This window comes from Onychomys torridus, chromosome 8 (genome assembly GCF_903995425.1).
Source record: "Onychomys torridus chromosome 8, mOncTor1.1, whole genome shotgun sequence".
NCBI lineage: Eukaryota > Metazoa > Chordata > Mammalia > Rodentia > Cricetidae > Onychomys > Onychomys torridus.
In genome coordinates this window covers 64,318,872-64,341,882 of record NC_050450.1, presented here as the reverse complement: position 1 = coordinate 64,341,882, position 23,011 = coordinate 64,318,872, and the positions used below count along the sequence as shown (strand labels likewise).

The following is a 23,011-nucleotide window of genomic DNA, read 5'->3' as shown; positions in this document are numbered from 1 at the left end:
AAATCTGGAGCTGAAGTGAGAAGGAAAGAGTGGGTGGTACCTGGGATGTAGGCAACGGTAGTGTTTTCCGGGATTCTCTTGCTTTCTCATGAAAAGGAGGAGAGCCTTAAAAAGCATCTGCCGCACCAGGTGGCAGTGGTGCACACCTTTAATCCCTCAGGAGACAGAGCCAGGCGATCTCTGTGAGTTCAAGGCCAGCCTGGTCTACAGAGCGAGATCCAGGACAGACACCAAAACTACACAGAGAAACCCTGTCTCGAAAACAAACAAATAAACAAAGTTTCTGCTGCTTGCTTCCTTTAATCCCAGCACTCGGGGGGGGGGGGGGGGGGGGGGGGCATTGAGGGGGAGTGCAGAGGCAGACAGATCTCCGTGAAGCCAGCCTGGTCTACAGAGAGAGTTCTGGGGCTACACAGAGAAACCTTGTCTTGAAAAGCCAAAAATAAACAAATAAAAGTTTCTGCAGCTCTACTCCAAGGAGAATAAGCATAATTTATCGCTTTTATATCCACAGCTCATTCATTCCCAAATTCATCACCCATCTCTTCAAGTGCAAGCCAATCAGCATGGTGGGAGCAGAGCAGGTAAGGTGAGCTTCCGGTGGGCCTTCACCCTCCTCAGCTTTGTTGAGGCTCCAACACATGGGCTTGGGTAGATCCAGTCTGAAGAGACTGTGACTGTTTTCCCTGAAATACAGAAACAAGGTTGCCTGGCCACTCTTTCTGCTTCCTGGTTTTGATTTGTGAGATAGGTTCTCACATTGTAGCCCAGACGGGACTCAGATCAATTAGATAATCACAACCTCAGTCGAGTATGGGGAAGGTCACAAAACAAGTTAGGGAAACTGTCATAGGGAACGAGAGTGAAGGCTTTGGGTTTCTCTGAGGGCTGGTACCGGATGGTCAAGGCACAGTGTTCTGAGTCCAGCAGAGCTCTGAGTGTGGCTGGGCAGAGGCCACCTCAGAGAGCAGGGAGACCCTGAACTCACCTCCCCAGGAAGCTCCTTTGCTGGGCTCTTCTCCTCAGCTGAATTCTCTGCTGGAGCTTGGTGCACACGCCAGTAATCCCAGTACTGAGAAGGCTAAAACAATGGGTTTTGAACTCAGGGCCAGTCAGTGTACATATATAGTGAGACCTCGTCCTGAGGAAACCAAGACTTCTTAGTTCATGTCGCCGGACCCCTGATGGACTGAATTGTATGCTACAGTAAGATGACTTCTTTTCATCTCCCAACTGTTCAGACTTTCTGGACTGCGCATTGTGAGTTCAGGGAACACTTTGATTGGTTTTGAAAATAAAAACAGGGTTCAGAGAGATTGCTCTGAGGTAACCACTAACCAAAAGCAACTTGAGAAAGAAAAGGTTTATTTGACTTACAGTTCACAGCTCATCATCAAGGGAAGCCAAGGCAGGAACTCTAGGCAGGAGCTAGCTGAGGCAGAGGCCATGGAGGAAGGCCGCTTCCTGGCTTACTCTCCATGGCTTGCTCAGCCTGCTCTCTTATACAACCCAGGACCACCAGTCCAGGAAGGGCACTACCCACAATGGGCTGGGCCCTCCCACATCAATCACTGATCAAGAAAATTCCCCCCAAAACATGCCCATAGGCCAGTCTGATGGAGGCGATTGCTCAGTTGAGGACCCCTCATCCAGTCTGATGGAGGCGATTCCTCAGTTGAGGACCCTCACCCAGGTCCTACTGTGTCAAGTCAACAAAACCACTTAGCACACCATGCAAGGATATGGGTCTGAGTTTGATCCCTCTAAAAATCACCCACATAAAGTCAAGAGTAAGGGGACAGAGAGACAGCTCAGTGGTTAAGATCATTTCCTACTCTTGGAAAAACCTGGATTCTGGTCCCAGAACCCAGACTGGGCAGTTTACAACCATCTGTAACTCCAGTTCCAGGGGGATCTAATACCATCTCTGTCCTCCACAGGGCTGCACACACAGCATGCACATAGACAAGCAGATACACACACACAAATAAAAGCAAATTTAAAAAAACAAACAAGAGTGGTAGTCTGTTCCTTTTATCCCAGCAGTGAGGAGGTGGAATCAAGAGGACCTCTGGAGTTTGATGGCCAGTCAGTCTAGCTGAATTGGCATGTCCCAAGTTCAATGAGAGACCTTGTCTCAAAAATAAAGTGGAGAGCAATTGAGGAAGACACCCAGTGTCAATCTTGGCTTTCTCACATATATACTTACACACACACACACACACACACACACACACAGAGAGAGAGAGAGAGAGAGAGAGAGAGAGAGAGAGAGAGAGAGAAGATAAAAAAAATTTTTCATTCCTCCAGTCTCTGAAAATATCACTTAAGGTGTAAATTTCTCACAGGCAAATCAAAAGCAATTCATATCCATTAAAATGGTCTGTAAACACTTAGACAGCTTGTAAGGAGATTATGGGTTTTGTTGTTGTTGTTGTTTTGTTGTTGTTTTGGTTTGGTTTGGTTTTTGGGGGTCTTTTTGGGGTGTTTTTTTTTTTTAAGCTGAGGATCTAACCCAGGGCTTTGCACTTGCTAGGCAAGCACTCTACCACTGAGCTCAATCTCCAACCCGTAAGAAGATTATGTAATTCATTTCCATAGATCCTGCTCTGTACTATGTGGCAATGTAGTAGAGGCTCAACACTTTCCCAGCTCAGTTCCCTGTCCTCATGGCTCCTTGGCTGTGTTGACGTCACCCCTGCCCCCAGTCCCTGCTCCTCCTAGTAAGATGGTTAGTTAGCACATACTAGAGTACACTGTAGTCACTCATGAAGTGTCAGAGGCAAACAAGAACATCAGTGAATAGCAGGGTCTCTTGAATCTAAGTGCAGTATGATTTTGTCCTCTCTGTTAGCAAGTGTAGGATAGTGGGCACACTCATGTGCTGAGCTCTGGAATGACGTGGGCAGAGGCTGGACCCTGTGCCTGCAGCATTGCATCTGTCTGTCCGTAGACAAGTCGCTTTGCAGGACCTCCACTTCCTTGTCTTGAAATAGGAATGCTCGGTGCTACCTCATGACGTAGCTGTTAGGATTAAATGAAACAGGGAGCCGTGTGTGGCGGCACACACCAGTCATCCCAGCACTTGGGAAGCTGAGATAGGAGGATTGTAAGTCTGAGGCCAATCTGGCCTACACAGCTAGACATTGTCTCAAAATAAAATCAAACAAAAATAGTAAAAATCAAAGCCAGTGCCCATAAGTAAGACGCATGTCTGGCATGCAGCCAGCCCTCATTAAATACCAGCCCCTGCTCACTGTAAGCTTCCTGAGACCTGGACATGACCTTGTTTCTGTTTCATTGCTCATCATCCCTAATACTTCTTCCACATGCAGCCTGCATAAAGACTTCTAGTCAATGCTTGCCCTCGGCTGTCTGCCTGACCGGCTCTAGCTGGAGTCAAAAATGTCTTGGAAAACTCCCTGGGAGGTTATACGACTCAGACACCAGCTGGGCCTGACTGTAGCAGTCAGTGTTCTGCAATCCTGACCCTGGCATGTCCAGGGTGTAGATCTCATTCTCTCCATCGGAAGTGGCAGAGTGATGCCCTCACATGCCAGCTCCAGTTTCATTAGAGCGTGTTTCCCAGGCGCTTGCTCTGTTCACTTCCCCACACTGTGCCATCTGAGAGGATATGGAGTGATTAAGATCTGTGTCTGGGAGCAGCCTTAGACTTCTCAGTTACAGTTCCGTCTACAGACTTGACCAAGCCCCTGGAATCCAAAGCTGACTCATGGGAACACAGTTCCATGTTGTTGTAGCTTTGCTCAGGCCTCAAGGACTGGGGTAGTGTTTAATAGCCATGAGAGTCTTGATGTTGTCATCTAAGTCCTATATCATGTCGGTTTTCCTCAGATTTTTTTTCTTTTCTAAAACAACGTTAGCTGGTGGGGGGTAGGGGGCACACCTGCCACCCCAGCATTCAGGAAGTAGAGGCAAGGGGACTGTGAATTCAAGGCCATTATGGGCTACGGAATAAGACCCTGTCTCAAATAACAGAACAGAATGGAACGTTAGCAGAATCAGCTCAGACCCCAGGCTTCTTTCTAAGGAACAGGAGCTGTTTGGCCAGTGTTCACGTCTGCTTTTAGATGTCAGGGGAAAGCCCATCTTCTAGAACTAAGGTTTCATTTCTCAGACCCCATGCAAAGATGAGTGAGTGATAGGCTGTCCACAGACCCAGCCTTGTGGAGGCTTCCAGGAGGAATGGAAGGCAATATGGTCCTTGAATGGTTCCCGTGTGCAGTTCCGATTTATGTGGGTAAGGTTAGCCCTGGCATCTGGATGCTGAAATCCGAGCCATGCTGTAGCTAGAGGCCTGTTCACTTAGGCAGCAGGGTCCAAGGAATCCAGAAGTTAACAAAGGGGCTGGAGAGATGGCCCAGCAGGTGAGAGCAGCAAGTTCAGTTCTAGCCACCTGCCATTCTAGCTCCACGACTCTGATGAGCTCTTCCGGTCTCTGTGGGCCGGCTGGCTGGCTGGCTCACTCTCTCTTTCCCCTCTCTCTCTCTCTCTCTCTCTCTCTCTCTCTCTCTCTCTCCCCCTCTCCCCCTCTCCCCCTCCCTCCCCCCCCTCACACACATAAATAATATAATAAAGTCAGTTTTTAAAAGGAAGTTAATAGAGACCTGCTTCTGGGTACAAACACACTCTGACACGCCCACACCCTGCCTGTGTCAGGCCCTAACCCAAGCTTTAATTGTGCCTCATCTCAGCTGCGCCTCTTCTGCCAAAAGGTTGCTCGATGCTGAGTTGAGGTTAGGCCTGAATACTGATGTGAAAAATAAAAAAGGAGGCCCTTTCTGCTCTTTATTCCCATCTCGATTAGTACATACAGTGAGTTATTTATCTCCGGGCCCCAGAGTCCTCTTGAGCAGTTGCAAGGGCACATGGAATTGAACCGTTCCTCTATTGTAATGCTCCTTGCTAGTTTGCGATTTTCAGAGGACCTTGTGGGATTTGTAGGGTCATTAATTAGTCTTACAACTGAGGTCATCTATGACTGAACACATAGCAGACATAAAATCCATTTGCCTAAACTTACCCTAGAGAAAACAGCACAGTGTGATGTTGGAAAAGACTCACAGCCCAGTCCTCACTCTGCTGTCGATGGCCCTTTGTTCACAAACAGTGAGGCCCTTTGCCTCCTCTGTGCTCAGTGTCGTGTTAAAGAATCCTGAACCAGGCATTCCCCAGGTGCCTTCTAGACATTTCCTATTGCTCCAAACTTCATTTTTTGTCAAGTTACCTTTTTCCCTTCCTGTATTTTCTTCCTTTGTTTGTTTGGTTTGGTTTTGATACTGTGCCCCACTTTGTAACCCTGGGATGTATTCAAATTCACATACCTTGCTGGCAGGAGGGGAGGAGGCAAGCCCCAGGCCTTTAATACCAGGTAGAGGCAGGTGGATCTCTGTGAGTTCAAGCCCAGACTGATCTACAGAGCTAGTTCCAGGCAACCATAGCTACACAAAGAAAATTTGTTTGAAAAACAAAAATAAACAAACAAATTCACCACTCTCCTGGCTCAGCCTGCTGGATGATGAGATGGTAAGTGTGTACTACCACTATGCCCAGTTTGCTTTGTGTTATCTTTATATCATATCAACAGGAGGAGAGACGGCTTAATGCTAAAGGGCATGCTTCGTATACACAGGATCCTGGGTTCAATCCTTAGCACCGGTAAAAAAGAGAAACATTTTGAAATTGCACATAACATAATATGTGCCAATTAGCCATCTTCCAGTGTGCAGCTCCTTGGCATTAAGTCGAGACATTGCTGAGAAGTTGTCATGGCCATCATCTCTGAAGCAAACCTCTGCACCCATCTAAGTATTGCTCCCCACTGCAGCCCTGGGCAGTCACATGTTACCGTCTGTCTCTGAATGTGGCTACTCTTCAAATATCAAATAAGTGGGTGTTTGTCTTTTGTGTCTGCCTTCTCTCACCTAGCCTAATGTCATCAGAAGTTTCTTCCTTTAAGGCTCAATAATATCTCATTATATGTATTTAATATACTACAGTTTTATCACATTGGCTTTTAGACTCTTCTAGTTCAGAAACATCTAGACAAAAATGCTTAAAGCAATTTGGGAGTGCAGGGCTTCTTGTTGTTGTTAAGACAGGCTCTCACTATATAACCATGGCTAGCCTCAAATTCATAGAAATCCACCTGCTTCTGCCTCTGCCTCCTGAATGCTGGGATTAAAGTGTGCCCCACCGTGCCCAACATTAAAGCAGATTTGAAAGCACACTCGTTACTATCACCATGGTCTAGTGTGTATCATCACAGTTGTAAAAGTGAGAAAGTAAGATGGTTGTTCTTGGGTACCTCTTTGTAACCATTAGACAGCAGGGCTTCTTCATTAGAAGGGAAGGGCCTGGAAAGATACCTCAGCAGTTAAGAGCAGTTAATCCAGCACTGGAGAGATAGGGGCAGACAGATTTCTGTGAGATTAAGGCCAGCCAGAACTGCATAGTGAGTTACAGGTCAAACAGAAATATACAAGTAAGACCCTGTCCAGATAAATAAATGGTAAAAATGTATTATTTAATAGTAGAATTTTAAACTATATCAAAGTAAAAGTGGGGCAATTGTTGAATGTGATTTAAAGGTATTGAAAATATGATAAATTCTGCACAGTAGCAAATTCTTATAATATAGCAATCTAGAGGTAGCAAAAGGAGATTCAGAGCTCAAGGTTATTCTTGACTGAACAGTGAGTCTGAGACCACTTGGATATACAAGATGCCATCTCAAATGTTTTTGAAAGGTAAATGTTACATTTTATAAACATTTGTCAGAATTACAGTTAAGAATTGTATTAGGAAGCTGGGCAGTGGTGGCGCACACCTTTAATCCTAGCACTTGGGAGACAGAGGCAGGCGGATCTCTGAGCTTAAGGCCAGCCTGGGCTACAGAGCAAGTTCCAGAACAGACAGGGCTACAAAGAGAAACCCTGTCTCGAAAAACAAAAAAATAAATAAGTGAAAAAAGAATCATTAACGTGTTAACACACACATTTTTAAGTATTGTACATTTCAGTGTATGCACATTTCACCTCAGAAAGGGACATGAATGAGTGGCTGGGGTGAACATGGCAGGATCCCTTGGCACCTGCACTGCTGACATCCGGGCTAGACAAGCTTTTGCTGTAGGAACTTAAACAGCACTCACTACTTCTGTCCCTAGAGGCAATTGACAAGGTCAGGTGTGACAACCAAAGATGTCTCCAGACGTGGCCAGATGTTGTTGTGGGGTGGAAAACGGAGACACCCCTTGTCCAGTGCCGCTGGAACTGAGCAGCAAATGAATGAGGATGGCAGATGTTGTGGCAGGGGTTGTGGAAGCTTAGTCCTGGGTGCTTAGGTCACATGATACCCATCTATTACCCATGTACACTTGATGCACCCCAGGACGAAATTTTAACGATAACTCTCCACTTCTACATGCACCCAGTCCTAAACAAAGGTTTTATTTTGGGAATTGATCAAACATTCCGTGTTTCCTGAAATTAAACTAGTTTCCTTCCAGATTTTTTTCCCCTTTCGTGGTACTGGGGATTGAACCCAGAGCCTCACAATGCGAGGTGAACATTCCACCACTGAACTGCACCCCGGCCTCCTGCTCCCTGGTTTCCTGCAGACTTGCCCCCCCTCCTCTTGGACTGACGCGGGTGCTCCTGCCCAAGTAGCTGCCTTTTGCCCTTGTATGCAGCACACCATCTTTCTGAAGAGCTACCCCCTCTCTCCCTGTGCACTCAGTCTCACCTCCTGTAATCCCAGCACTCAGGAGGCAGAGGCAGGTGGATCTCTGGGAGTTTGAGGCCAGCCTGGTCTACAGAGCGAGATCCAGGAAAGGCACCAAAAAAACTACATGAAGGAACCCTGTCTCAAAAAGCCAAAAAAACCAAAAACAAAAACAAAAAAACAAAAAACAATCAAAAAAATTATATAAATTTAGGAAGGCTGCTGGAGCTAAGGTCTGCATTAGAAATGTGTTTCTGGGGCATGAGGATGAACTCTGGTAGATTCTGTGAGCACTTGCCAGACCCATAGTTCAGTCCCCAGCACCACCAAATAATATTTCTGTTTATAATCAGTAAATGAAAACAATAATTTTTATTGTTTTGTTTTATTTGTTTGGGTGTTTCACTTACATGTTTGTACCGCATGCATGCCTGGTGCCCACAGAAGCCAGAAAGGGGTGTTGGATCCCCTAGAAGTGGAGTTACAGATGGTTGTGAGCTAACATGTGGGCGCTGGGAATTGAACCGAGGTCCTCTGCAAGAGCAACAAGTGTTCCTAACCATTGATTCATCTCTCCAGCCCTTGAAAATGAAAATTTTAAATGAAGCCATTTGTAGTTGAGTGTGGTAGCATGCACGTATAATTGCAGCCAGTTTGGACACTCAGACAAGTTATTTATAAATTCAATGCTAGCCTAGGCAGGAACAGACCAGAAACCTATCTCAAGAAAAAACAAACAAACAAACAAAAACAAAAAAAAAAACAAAACAAAAACCCACTTCCAGTAACACAGAAAACATTGCCTATCCTGAAACAAATCTTATAAAAAAAAACCTGAAGAAGCACTCTACAGAAGAGACTGTACAACACTAACTAAGGGGCCCTTTTAGCCAGGCCTGGTGACACAGGCCTGCAGCCCTGGCGCTCAGGAGGTGAAGGTGGGAAAATGGAGAGCTTGAGGCCAGTTGGGTTTTGTAGGGAGTTCCAGCTAGCCTAGGCTACAGGGTCAGACCTTGCCTCAGTCAGTCAGTCCATAAGGAAGAGGAGACCTCCTGAAAGTTTCCTTTACTCGATAATGATCTTTCCCAGGCATAGCTACTTGGCCAGTCTGCAGGCCCCAAAAATTATCTCTGAGGTGCAAATAAATTTGGCAGTGGCCTCTTCTCACGCAGTGCCTCATGTTGGAGCAAATAGACTGTGGTCAGTTTTCAAAATGAAACCAGTGGTGATCATTAGGTGTTGTAGAATACTATTTTAAGGCGTGTTACTTTTGCTTATGTTGCATTTGTTTAACTCTGTGAAGCTGTGTGACTGTGCCTGTCTAAAACCCCTGGTGGTCTCATAACTGAATGGCCAATAGCGAGGCAGGAGAAAGGATAGGCAGGGCTGGCGGGCAGAAAGAGAAAAAATAGAAGGAGAAATCGAACGAAGAAAAAAGAAGTAGGCAGAGAAGGAGGAGGACTCCAAGGGTTCAGCCACCCAGCTACACAGCAGCCACGGAGTAAGATTTACAGTTAGAGAGCTGTTTAGCCCAGAGACATAAAGGTAGACAGGATAATTTTTGTTGTTTTTGTTTTTCAAGACAGGGTTTCTCTTTGTAGGTTTGCGCCTTTCCTGGATCTCGCTCTGTAGACCAGGCTGGCCTCAAACTCACAGAGATCCACCTGCCTCTGCCTCCCGAGTGCTGGGATTAAAGGTGCGCGCCACGGCCGCCTGGCCAAGACAGGGATAATTTAAAGTTAAGGAAAGCTGGCAAGAAACAAGACAAGCTAAGGTTGGGAATTTATAATTAAGAACAAGCCTGTGTGTGTGATTTATTTGGGAGCTGGGTGGCAAGCCCCCAAAAGAGCAAAAACAAACAACAACAACCGGGGCCTTTTATCTTCCCATAACATCAGTTATCATCTTTCCTGATCACACTGCTTCATGTAATAGCAAGAATGAGGTTCCCATCTCTTCATCTGTCTAGCAAGTTGGGATTTTCTTGTGACTAAGCCAGGGGATGAGCCTTGTCATACCTCTTTAAGATATGGAATATAGCCAGCGGTGGTGGCACACGCCTTTAATCCCAGCACTTGGGAGGCAGAGCCAGGCGGATCTCTGTGAGTTCGAGGCCAGCCTGGTCTGTGAGTTCCAGGAAAGGCGCAAAGCTACACAGAGAAACCCCCCTGTCTTGGAAAAAAAAAAAAAAAAAAGGGAGGGGAAAGATATGGAATACACTAGAAAATTATGGCTGGCTCATTTGCATATAATATATCTCTAGGAAGTAGAAAAAGTAGCAAACATCTTCAGATATTTGAAATAGATTTTCCTCCCAACAGATAAATGCTAGGCCATGGTTTTGATTTCAATAGCCCAGGCTCTTATTATTTTTATATGGTAGATGAAGTTGAATCTTTGCCAGGCCTCAAAACACACATTTAAAGAAAGAGATACAAAGGAAGAAAGAAAGATTGATTTCCTGTTAACTAATGTATAGAAAATAAACCAAAAGAATAGTGACATTTGTACCATGTTCCCACATTTGCTCTACAGCTCTGTAGGTCGTTACGGGTTTTGCTGAACCCCTGTGGAGTTCCACCCTTCCTTCACATCCTCCCCATGCCCAGAAGTGAACACTATTCCGATTTAAGTTTCTAGGTTGCCATATGTATTTGGGTGTTCCATACATGTATATATCTCTAAATGATACGTGGGTTGTTTTGGTTATTTCTAAGCTTTATATAAATTGTACTATACATGTCATTTCCTCTCTTGCCTTTTCCCCTACTTAACATTTCTTTGAGATTTATTTGTGTTGATATATGTCATTTGTGTTCACTCATTTTGGCTTCAGTATCATTTCCCATTGCATAAATATGCCATCATCCGTTTATTCATTCCTGTTTTTATGGACACTGAGCTGTTTCCAGTCCTTGCTTTTGCAAAGAATTGATACAGGGAGGTTCTTTTTAACACGAGTATTATGGTTGAATATGGAAGTCACCTTTGGCTTGTGTATTAAATGCTTATTAGTTCCTATGTGGATACACTGTTCTCAAAGGTTCTGGAAAGTTTTGGTAGGTACAGGCTAGTTGGAGGAAGTACGTCACTGGGGTGTGTTGTTGACAACTGTATCTTGTTATGGCCTTCTCTCTGCTTCTCTGCAATGAGGTGGAGAAACTTCCCACCACACACTGCTATTGTTGGTATTTTACTTTTTTGTGGGGTCCACCCAGCTCCCAAATAAATTCATGGAGGCTTAATATTACTAATGAATGCCTGGCCTTAGCTTGGCTTAGTTTCTTGCCAGGTTTCCTTAACTTATCTTGTCTACCTTTTGTCTCTGGGCTTTTTATGTTCTCTCACTTCGGTTACTCTTACTCCATTGCTGGCTGTGTGGCTGGGTGGCTGGCCCTGATGTCCTTCCCTTCTTTGGCTCCTTCTCAAGAGCCGTCAGGGGTTTTACACGGGCACAGTCACACAGCTTCACCGAGTTAAACAAATGCAATGTAAACAAAAGCAACACACCTTAAAATAATATTCTCCTACACACTGCTGCCACTATAATGTTCTGTCGAAACACATGAGGCCAAGCAACTTAGACTACATGCTCCAAGACTGTGCTTCAAACAAATCTTCTAGCTGGGTGGTGGTGGCACACGCCTTTAATCCCAGCACTCAGGAGGCAGAGCCAGGCGGATCTCTGTGAGTTCCAGGCCAGCCTGATCTACAGAGCAAGATCCAGGACAACTAGGACTATTACACAGAAAAACAAACCAAACAAAAAATCTTCTGTCCCTTAAGTTTAGGTATTTGGTTCACTGTGGGTCTCATAGACCTTCACTTAGAGTAATATATTTTTCAATCTTTCCCATATTTGACATTCTTTTCTACCCACAAGCAATAAAAGCAATCTGTTTTTTTCTACTAAAAATGTGAAAGTTTGGGGCTATTAGAGGTGGCTCTGTAGTTCAGAGCACTTGTCAGAGGACTAGGCTTTGGTTCCCAGCATCCATGTCGGGCAGCTCAAACCACCTGTAACTCCAGCTCCAGGGGATCTGATGTTTCTCCAGCCTTCATGGACACACACACACACACACACACACACACACACACACACACGTAGTAATATCAATCTTTAGCCATGGTGCCAAATACCTGTAACCCTAGCACTTGGGAGGCAGAGGCAGGCAGATTTAAGTAAGTTTGAAGGCAGCCTGGTCTCTTTAGTGAGTTCCAGTCCAGCCAGAGCTACATAGTGAGATCCTGTCTCCAAAAAACAGTGTTTTGAACTTTTTTTTCTTTTTCATTCCCTAGATTCTAATCCATGTGGAATTACACATAATTATGCTTTTTCTTTGAGACAGGGTCTTGTTATTTCACCCAGGGTGGCCTTGAACTCCTGCATCCAAGTAACCCTCCCACCTCAGCCTCCCAAGTCACTGGGACTATAGGGTGTACACCACAGGACTTGGATCTAGCACACTTGTTCTTTAGAGGTATGTGGGCAGCAAAGTAAATTCCATGGTCTCTGGGGAGTATGCTAACCCTGGGCTCTTGGTTTGGGTCTATTCTGTGCCATTCTCTCAGATCCCAAACACACTTCTGTGAGCTCATGGCTTTTCCAAAACCTAAACACTATGGTAGTAAGAATTCATCTTGAACATGAACTTGGATCCCCAGAACTCACACAGAAAGCCAGCATGCCTGTAGCCCCAGTACTAGGGCTGGGACACAACAGACAGATCCTGGAGGCTTGCTAGCCAGCCAGTCCAGCCAATTAGTGTGCTCTGGGTTCAGAGATCCTATCAGATAAGGTGGAGAACTACAGGAAGACATCTCAGATTGACCTCCAGCCTCCTCACACTCATGGTCATAGGAGTGTGCACACATAAACCTGTACACTTGTCCACACACACTAGACTTCCAATGGCATTCTAAAACAAGGGTAATAAGATTACTGTGCTGCCCCACAATTGAGTAACTTAGGAAGTTTAGGCTCTGGGGGCTAGGGAGATGGCCCGGAGGACAAAAGCACTTGCCCTCAAGCATGAAGGATCCGAGTTGAAATAGCCAAAGCATACATAAAGCTGGGCATGGTAGTGCAGATCTCTAATCCCAGCACTTCTAAGGCAAGAGAGGAGGTCCAGAAAGGATAATCCGTGGAAGTTCACAGGCAGCCATCTTGCACCAGGTATCCAAAGCAGCGTCCAAAAAAAAAAAAAAAAAAATCAGAGAACCTGCTTCCAAACAAGGTGGAAAGTGAGCGCCATCACTCAAGGTTGTCTTCTGACCTCTGCATGGCATACATGTGGGAGACCAGCTCCCACCTTCTCAAAGGGCTCCTAGGAGGAGGAGAGAGGGATAAGAAACTTAGGAAGATAGTGAGTGAAGAGGAGAAAGACAGAAACATAGGATAGGATAGCTTCGGGAGGACCTGGATCAAAACCCACCAGCCCCTTCTGCCTTTTCAAAAGAGCATTTTATAACAATGCCAAGGGGCAGGGCAAAAGACCTCCCCCTTGGTAGATGAAAGCACACCACACAGCCAAGTGTAGACCCTTCCAAACACCTGGTAACCATGCCCGTGGTCAAATCATCCCCTTATACAGCCCTGCTGAGTAAAGCAAGCTCAGATTCTGGGACCCTGAGCAAGTTCTCACTAGGAAACCTCTGTGGGTCTCTACACATACACATGCCCATGCACACACATATATGTTATACACAAAGAATGTAGGCTTTGACTAGCCACACTCCTTCATGAAATTACTGTCGTTAGGGTAGCTTTCTTTGCCACTCATGGAGAGTAATATGTCTTAGGTACCAGAACTAAGTATTAACATTCCCCAGCTCTTGTAACCTTGTCAAAATTACAATCACCATAACCATTAAGCTGATTGTATGTCTCATTAGCTAGTTTGTCTTTAGTCATTAATTCTCCTGTCTAAAATCCAGGGAACAGTAGAGGATGCAGAGTGTCAGAGCCTTGACAACAACCAGCTCTAATTGTGAAAGGCTGTCTAGCCCTGTCCTGAGCGTCTTGATCACTGCCATCTGACTAGTGATAGGCTCCATCTGATTGGGCCATATGTGAGTCTGTATACCCTTCTGACTTCAGCCATTTCTTTCTTTTTTTTTTTTTTTTTCCAAGACAGGGTTTCTCTATGTAGTTTTGGTGCCTGTCCTGTCTTGGATCTCATTCTGTAGACCAGGCTGGCCTCGAACTCACAGAGATCCACCTGGCTCTGCCTCCCGAGCACTGGGATTAAAGGCGTGTGCCGCCGCCGCCGCCGCCACCACCACCACCACCACCACCACCACCACCACCACCACCCGGCCAAGCCATTTTGTTCTTAGTTCATTCCTTCATTCACTTTTTGCAGTGTTTGTGATCAAACTCAGTCTCGTGCAGAGTATGTGCCCTTGCGCTGAGCTGTTACTCCAGCCCCTGGCCTCAGGCATTTCTGTGCCCCTGGTCATCAGTGCCTAGAGGCATCTAATCAAGCCACCCTGAACTATGTATGGCTGGTTATTAAACCTCTGGAGCACTGATATTCTTTTCTATAAAACTGGCAACAATGAGCTCGTAAGGATGGACCCTCAGAGAGACAATGTGAAGAATCTTCTAGAATCATTTCGAGCCATTGGTGATCCATGAGAAAAGTTGATCTCTTCCCAGATAATTGGCATTCAAGAAGATCAGAACAAACAAAAAAGTGGATCGTTGGCAAGATATGATTAAATATGGTTAAAATGTCATCAAACAGCATCTAGAGGAATCCTAAATAACAGCAATAACAAGTTACCATTTTTTTTCCCTAATGAATAAGTAAGACTTTTGTGGTAGTTTTTCAGTGCTGATGAGGGTGCAGTCTGTGACATCTGTGACGCTGGTAGCTATGTAAATAGGTGCATTCTAGGTAGAAAGAGCTTCAGACATGTCCTCGGAACCTTCAAAATAACACTATGTATGCATTGGCCTGTTCCAGAGACTGCCCCCTAAGGAAATGCCACTGATGAAGCTAGAATCCATGATGAGGCTGTCTGCCTCAGCATCCAACTTTTCAGTTTTGTTATTTTGTTTTTTAGATTATTTTTCTTTTATGTGTATGAGTGTTTTGTCTGTATGTATGCCATGTGCATGCCTAGTGCCTGTGGAGGTCAGAAAGGGGCAGAGGATTCCCTGGAACTGGAGTTACAGATTGATGTAAGTCACCTTGTGGGTGCTGGGAACCAAACCTGTTAGCCGCTGAGCTCTCTCCAGCCATTCGGCATCTGTTCCTAATGACAGGAATCTAGGGAGTGAATTAAGTGGGAGAATGCTGCCATGACTTAAACAATGTAGCCTGTATTGCAAAGCCATTAAAAATCATAACTTGTTTTAAAACTGTCATGATAGGAAATAAAATGCAAACCCTTCATGTGTCTACTAGAAAGGGCAGGGTGTGAAGCCATACATACACTCAGTATGATTCCGGCTAGATTTTCATCCACACACACTGGCCAGCAAGAACTGTGCCCACATTTCACTTTGGTTTCTTAAAGTAGCTTTTCCTGGACAGTGAAAACTGTATTTTTTCCTTGAAAGTTCTCTTTTCCAAGTTGTCTGTAATGGGAAAGGATCATGTGTGCAGTGGGTAGCACACACCTGCTCAGCGTGGACACGCTAGATGCTGTTGCTCACAGTGGCTATAATGCTCTGCTTGATCTGCAGCTGCTGCTGGACACCCACTCCCTGAAGATGGTCCTGCTCGATCTCCCATCCATCGGCTCACAGGTGGTGAGGAAGGCACCTGCCAGTTACACTAAGATTGTCGTGAAAGGCATGACCCGGGCCGAAATGATCCTCAAGGTGTGTCTTCTCTGGGGACTCTGTTCAAAGGGGCTGGTCCTGTCTTTTTGCAAACACAGAGTCTGTCCTGTCCCCTCTGGCCCCCAAGGGTTGTCCACACTCTGTGATGTTGAAAATCGGTACACAGTTACCTGGGGATCAGCAATCCTTTCTGACAGGTGAGTTCTGTTTAATAAGCTCTACCAGCTGAGAGTCAGGTGGCAAATCAGGAGAGAAGCTGGGGACCCCTTGCCTCTCAGCAGGAATTTCAGGCCCAGCTGTCACTGCCTTCCCCAGAAGCCTTTTAGCTTCCATGTTTTGCACCTTTCAGTGAACTCTGAACAGATGTTGTAGTAAGTGAATCTAATTGGCAAATGGGCTTTTTAAAGCCTCATTTGACAAGCGATTGAACTTGGTGCTGGGGTAAAGCAGCGCCTGCCTCTGATCTCCACCAGGCGCTGTCAGAAAAGGCTGGCAGCTGGGAAGCAAAGGTTCTGTTCTCACGAGAGCCGAGAGTCCAGCACCTGGGGCCTCTTCAGGCCATTCCCCAGAGTGATTCAAATGATGGCAGGAGAGTAAGGCTGCGGTGGCCTGGCCTGGCTACAGAACTCAGGATCTGGACCACATGAGGGGCCTGGGAAAACTAGGGCCTGTGCCTGAGGAAACTACAAACAGCCTTATGGCTCTCTCCCCAGCTGGCTTGCTCAAGGGAGGAGAGATGCATTTTGGGAAGTATCTGCAAAGGACTTTTGAAGGAACTGCTTCTTGCCACTTTCTGGTATATTCTCAGGAATTCAAAACAAAATCAGCTCACTAGGGAAGAAAAATCAGCATATTCCAGAACCAAATGAAATTAATCTGGGGATGGTGATGCCATCTGTCTGTATATTAATTGGTAGTTAAATGAATGTGGTGAAATGGAGTTCCGGGTTTCAGGTCTTCAAAGCAGTGAGGCCAGTTTGGAATTTTTGTTTCTGAGAACATCTAAGGGCATCCATTCCTTCTGCTTCTGCCCCTTCTCAGTAACAGACAGAAGGAGTGGATACCCCACCACCCATGAAATCTCCCAGCAGACGGTCTCTTCCATGCCTCCAGGTGGAATTAGGAGCCTCAGGGGTTGGGGGACCAGAAATCCATATGTTAAAAAGCAATCTGGGTAATAATGGTGATGTGGCCACTCTGGGGAATATTGTGCTAATTGAACATCAAGTTGAAATGAACCACTAGAGCATTTCAAATGTGGGCTTGGGGCTGGCAAATGAGGAGAGCTGACCCTGCCTCCAGCCTGAGGGCTCTCAAGAACCTACTCTTGTCTCCTCCTTTGGTAGGTGGTGATGGCCCCTCATGAACCATTGGTGGTGTTTGTTGACAACTACATCAAACTCCTTACAGATTGCAACACAGAAACCTTCCAGAAAATACTGGACATGAAGGTGAGCTCTCTTGTTAAGTATATCCCATCCACCCTAAGGCAGAGAATGTGGATATAGAATTTGAGGGGCTGCCTCAACATGCAGGTTTCTGGCCTCACCCCGCATCCCAGATTGCAGAGAGCCTTTCCTCAAGGCTGATCCTGGCCATACAGACTGCAGCATCCTAGAACCACCCTGTCCAAGGGAGGGCCACTGCCCCATGGGGATGGAGTGGGGCAGTGCAAGGGAGAGCAGGGGCCTGCCCTCCCCTCTGCTTCTGTTTAGCTGTTCTCTGTGGTCCTCTCCTACCCTCTTACCCTTTTCCTTCTTCAATTTTCTCTTCCAGGCCACTGTCTAGGGTCAGTAGCTGCCCTGAAGAAGTCCAGGGCCTTGGCCGTTATGCAGTTTGCCCAGCAGAGCTCAGGCTGGGCAAACTGCAGGACTAAGCTGTGCCTCCTACCCCTGGCATCCATTGTGGGGCCACCCTCTGACCACCCTTCTCTCCTTTTCCTCTCAGGGGCTGAAGAGGAGCGAGCAGAGCAGCATGCTGGAACTGTTTCGGCAGAGGCTCCCTGCCCCACCCTCAGGGACAGAAAGTTCCAGCACACTGTCCCTAATGGCTCCAACACCAGAGCAGGAATCATCCCGCATCCGCAAACTTGAGAAACTGATTAAAAAGAGACTGTAAGGAATGTACAGACGTTGCCAGAGACCCTGAGCAACTGATTTCCGGAAAGCCTCGCTCTCAGGGCTCTAGGTCCTTAACCTTGAAACCTCTGGGTCACTACGGTCATTAAAATATCTCCCCCATGCCCTGTCTTATTCTCCATGCCAGCCAGGGAAGCTGAGTGAAACTGGGTTCTAAAAAGGCATTCTTTAGATTATCTCCCATTCCTGAAGCTGGGGAAGCATTGGGTGAAAGGTCCCCGTGGTTCACCTGTGATGGTTAAATTGTCACTCCTGTCACCTCACTACATAGTCCTCCCCACCAGCTCTGGGTCCTCCTGCCTGCAGCTTGACTGAGGACGCCTGGGTCTCACCCTTCCTCCCTCTGCATTTGAGGTCAGAGCCTCTGCAGCCAGGGGTCCTTTTCCCTCCTTGTCTCTGGAATTGGCTTGGGGCCCAAGTGAGCTGAGTGGCAGATGACAGAGTGGGATAGTGGCCTCTCTTGATCAGGACCCTGCCAGAATTGGCACCTCCCACATTAATTGCTGCTTTCTAGGACTTAAAGCTACTGTCTTCCATGACATGGCCAGATTACCCCTGTGTTCTCCGACATCTGTTTACTCCCTAAAAAAGAGATGCCCACTGATTCTCTTGCACATTGAGGAGACGGACTGTGGAGGCTGGTGTGCCCAGCCTTGACAGTAGGTATCTTGCCTGTGGTGGGCTCCTGAGCTGGTGTGGAGGCAGACCTAGAGCTGACGTAGAGACAGAGTCTGCATGGCGCTCTCCCTTCTCACATGAACACATTGTCCAGCCCACTTCACTTTGCTCTTGGATCCTAGAGAGGGAACTGTCTGCTGAAACACAGGAAGGTCCTTTGGAAGGGCTTTCTTGGCATAAGCTGTGGGAAGGAAGACACAGTAAATATGACCACCTGACTTCCCACTCCCTGTACATTTCAAGTCTAGAGTATTTCCTAGAGTCCCTGAAACATGGTGGCCAAATATACCACAGTGGCACATCATACTACTAAGAAAAACCACCTAGGAACCACCAGAGCATAGCCCAACCCTGTTCTGCCCAAGCTGCCTACCACCAGCTCGTGAAATCAAGTTCTGAAGTGGGAAATCCCCCGCCCCCTCCAGGGAATGGGCGCCTCACCAGGGTGGGCATTACCCTGCTTTCTTGGCTCACATGAAACCAAGGTCACATGACCACTATCTCAGTGTCACCTTTAGTGACAGCTTTTGGTAGGCATAAACTTGCCAACCAGCAGGGCAGTAAGATCTGGGTCCTTCAGTCAATCCCAGAGCTTGGGGCTGCTCCACCATCACAGCGAAGAACTCATCTGGTTATTTCTGGCTAACCAAAATGCTCAGCTTGGGTCCTGGGCCCTGTGTCTCTCTCTCTTTTCTTTTTTGTTCTTTTGACCACTAAGCTCCACCCCAGCCCCAGAGCCTCATCAGTATCTAAACTGTTCTTGCTAGTTGGTATAACTCTTAGGGGTTGAGCATTTCAAAATTCTAAACGGAAAGAAAACCAATGGCAAGAAAAAGGTGTGTCACCCTCGTCAAAATGCATCATAACTTAGACGAGCGCAGCTCCCTGGTGCTCAGCAGAGGCTCCTCTGCACTGCTTTGTGGGCCCAGGGGTTGTGTGGCCTGCCCTATTTTGGAAAGAAGCCATTGAGCTATCTCCAAACAGCACGGCCAGTTCAGTCACCTGCTACCCACCCAGGGGAGCTGAGAAGCCAGTGGGCTCCTCCCACACCAGGCCACTGTCACCATCCTCACACAGCTTACTACACTTCTCTTTTTGGTTCATTCACAAGAGGCTGGTTTTCCAGCCATCTCCATGATAGCATTGAGATGTCAAGCCGCTATTTCTCCCAATTGGTGGTCACAGCCAGCGACGTTACTCTCTTGATGTATTATACTGTCGGTAATCACCGAGGAGCCAGCAGATAGATGTCAGTAGGAGTTATGTTAAATGTCTTCTTGATGAGGACTGAATACAGAGTGTTCTGTAGAGACGGCCTATTCCTCACCTGGGGAATGCATTAGAGTCCCCTGGGGCCCTTTGAAAAATGCAGATGTCTGGAGGCTTAACTCTGTAAGACTGCAGTGAGGCCTGGTGTGTATATGTTTAGAAGCTGTCAGTATCCGCGGAGACTGATTCCAGGACCACACACACCCCATGCAGATGCTCTGTCCCTTCTATAAAATGGCAGAGTGTGTGTAAATAATCTAAACACATCCATATGCATAATGCCTCATATGATAGAAATATTACATAAATTTGGGTTGTTTGGGATGGATTTATTGGGTTTTGGGGGTGGTAATGGTTTTGTTTTGAAGACAGTCCCAGTCACTATGTGGTCCAGGCTGACCTTGAACTCATAACCCAGGCTGGCCTCCCAGCTACTGGCAGTATAGTTATGCACTGCCATACCTTGAAATAAATAGTTGTTACACTGGATGGTTTAGGGACTAATCACAAGTAAGAAACTAGTCTGTATGTGTTCAAACAGGTTTTTTTTCCTCCCCAAATATTGTTACTGCCTTTGGTGAAACCCCAGATGCATGCCCCGTTGATACAGAGGACAAAATGTAGAGTGCTTGTCCCTGCTATCAGCCACTGCATTGGAAAGAGAAGAACTTTTAAAAGAAGGCCTATAGCCCATGTTCACAAGTGTGTGTTTCTCAGGCTATCTAGCCCAAGGCTGTCGCTGTACAGTTGAGCTGGCACGAGCACATCCTTTCAAGCAGCTGGCAGCTTTCATCTGAAGCTTGTAGAGATGATGAGGACAGGACCTAGAGCTGGGCTCTTCCGTAATGATCAGGGTTCTTGTTTTCATGGCCCTGGCTCAGCCAGGAGCTTATTACCGTCACTTCAAAACAACAGACATAGGTAGGTGTGTGGTGTACATCTCCAATTCCAACACTGGGGAGGCAGAAACAGGCGGACCTCTGAGTTAGAGGCCAGCTTGTTCTAAATAGAGAGGCCGGGCAGTAGTGGCGCACGCCTTCAATCCCAGCACTCGGGAGGCAGATCCAGGAGGATCTCTGTGAGTTCGAGGCCAGCCTGGTCTGCAGAGCAAAATCCAGGACAGGCACCAAAACTACACAGAGAAACGGTATCTCAAAAAAAAAAAAAAAAAAAAACAAAAAGTAGAATTCCAGGCAAGCCAAGTCTACATAGTAAGACTGTTGAAGAAAAACAGGACAAAAACAACAAGAAATGTGAAGAGTTCTTTGCAACTCTTTTGTTAGGACAGATAGCTAGTTTAGAGGGCCAGAGTAGAGAAAGCTTTGTTTAAACTATACCTGTAGAGCAATAGCCACAAAGAACCTCTGGCCTCTTATAAAGCCTTGCAGGTGCAAGGCCTTGGGTACACACCCTATCACAGAAAAGAAAATCCCCTCTGGCAGAACAAAGAATCAGCACCAAGATTCTACCCAAGGCCCAGAAAAGTGTCCACTTTGCATGCATCTCAAGTGGCTCATAGGTGCCGATCAAATGACTGAGAGAAGAGGGCACAGGTCCCAGCTGCTACTTGGCATGGGGGCATCGCACAGGCCCATCCTGAGTCGCTGTTGGACAAGGAAGCCTGACTCCCTGTTTACAGAAGCCTAAAGGAAGTCACCAGAAGTACGCAGCTGGAAATGCCATTCCTCTCCCTGGGAAGAGAAGTCTCAAAATAACCTTAGCTTGCTGGAGAGGGAAGGCAAGCTCCACACTTATTGTCTACTCCAAGTTAAATTCCCAAAAATAAAATTGTTAGGGCTGGCTACATTGGGCCATTTAAGCATTAGCCTTGGAAACAGGCTTGTGAAAAGCCAGCAGACATGAAGAGAAGCATTATGTTTTACGTATGAAATAAAAATTTCCAGTCCCATCCTAACTGTCCATCAACAAAGCCTGTTGGACCCACAGAGTTCCACACCTTCGGGAGATGTAAATTTCTTTCAAATAAAAGGATCATTCTTTTGTCTAAGTGTCTTTCGGTTTGCCCATCTGGAATTGATTTCTTGCTGCATCTTGAAATACAAAATACTGCAGTTAATTAAAGCATTACTGAATGTCATTTGCTAGAATGTCTTTCCCTACTGCTGACAGAAAACAGAAGGAACCCTAAGAGCGAGCCTTGAGCTCCCCTCCCAGCCCCCACTCTTCCCACTGAGGCAGGTGGAAGGACATGCTCTCCTTCCCTAACAGTCTAAGGAGGCTGTGCCCGAGGAGAACGTGGCAGTCCCGGGCCGCCGCTGGCTGTGCAGCTGCAGTGGCACCCTCTGAATGTGTGTCAAGTGTACTGCTCCTGGTTTGGATTCCACTTTGCACCGAGTTTCCATCCCTTGGCTTTCCCTTCCCCTCCCCGTTCCAGACTCAGCCCAGTTTCCCACGTGGCTGCCCAGAGATCTCTCGCCTGTGCACAGCAAGTTATTCCTGCTTCCTTCACAGCTGGGTGGGCATTTTGCAACAAGATCTTTGAGGGAATTCTGATGTTTCTTTCAACAGTGGAAAATCTGCCGTAGCACTTCCATTAGTCTGGCCTGTGATCTTTACCTCGTTTCCATCCATCGTCACCAGCTCCTGCTTCCACAGGACAGCCAGGGATGACCCTCATGAGAAAAGAAACACTTCCGATTACCCACCCCAGAGGGCCGCGTGCAAGCTGATTTTCCTACCAGCCCTCCGCCTTCTCACCTACATAGCCAGGCAGAGGAAGCACTGGTGAGCAGTGGCCTATGAAGAATGTGTCCACTGGAAACAAAAGCAGGCTGAGGTGGAAACTTCCACAGAAGCCCTGCTCTGCAGGTCTGGTCCTAACACTTTGACAGTGGGCCAGTCATTGAGTCTCAGAGCCTTGGCTTGCAACATCTGAAAAGGGATTGTAAATCTTCCCAGTAATCCTTGGATTTTTGGTTTTTTGTTTCATTTTAATGAGACAGATCCAGGCTGGCCTCGAAGTCCTGTTTCTCCTGCTTCTGCCTTCCAAATGCTGGGATTGCAGTTATGTGCCACTAAGCCCAGCTCTTCCTCATGACCTGAGGTAGGATTTCTGTAAGTTTGAAGCTGGCCTGGGCTACATAGTTCAGACCAACCTGGCTTGCACAGTAAGACTATGCCTCAGACAGAAAGAGTCAACAAGGCTGGGCAGCCGATCACACAGGATAAGGTGTGGGTCTGCCTCTCTGGGCTGTGGGAAATATGAGGATCCATTATCATTTGCCATGGCTGAGTCTGGCCGGAGGGCCTGACAGCGGGGGTGTAACCTCCCGTGGCCAAGCCTGCCTTCCCTGGGCAGTGGATGAATCCTGCTTCTCTGTTCCAGCTGCATCCGCAGTGAGCAGCAGAATGTCAGCCTTGCCCT

General features: G+C 46.8%; 1 protein-coding gene across 1 annotated transcript in view; it reads left to right on the top strand.

Moving 5' to 3' along the window:
* The window catches only part of Vps53 (VPS53 subunit of GARP complex), a 146,222-nt gene extending 128,439 nt beyond the window's left edge, over positions 1 to 17,783 (top strand). The window contains exons 19-22 of the mRNA XM_036196517.1: positions 515 to 584; positions 15,443 to 15,580; positions 16,888 to 16,992; positions 17,489 to 17,783. Coding sequence (XP_036052410.1) covers positions 515 to 584; positions 15,443 to 15,580; positions 16,888 to 16,992; positions 17,489 to 17,659 — 484 coding nt within the window. The 3' untranslated portion in view covers positions 17,660 to 17,783. The remainder of the gene's footprint in view (positions 1 to 514; positions 585 to 15,442; positions 15,581 to 16,887; positions 16,993 to 17,488) is intronic.
* Positions 17,784 to 23,011: the final 5,228 nt, after the last annotated feature.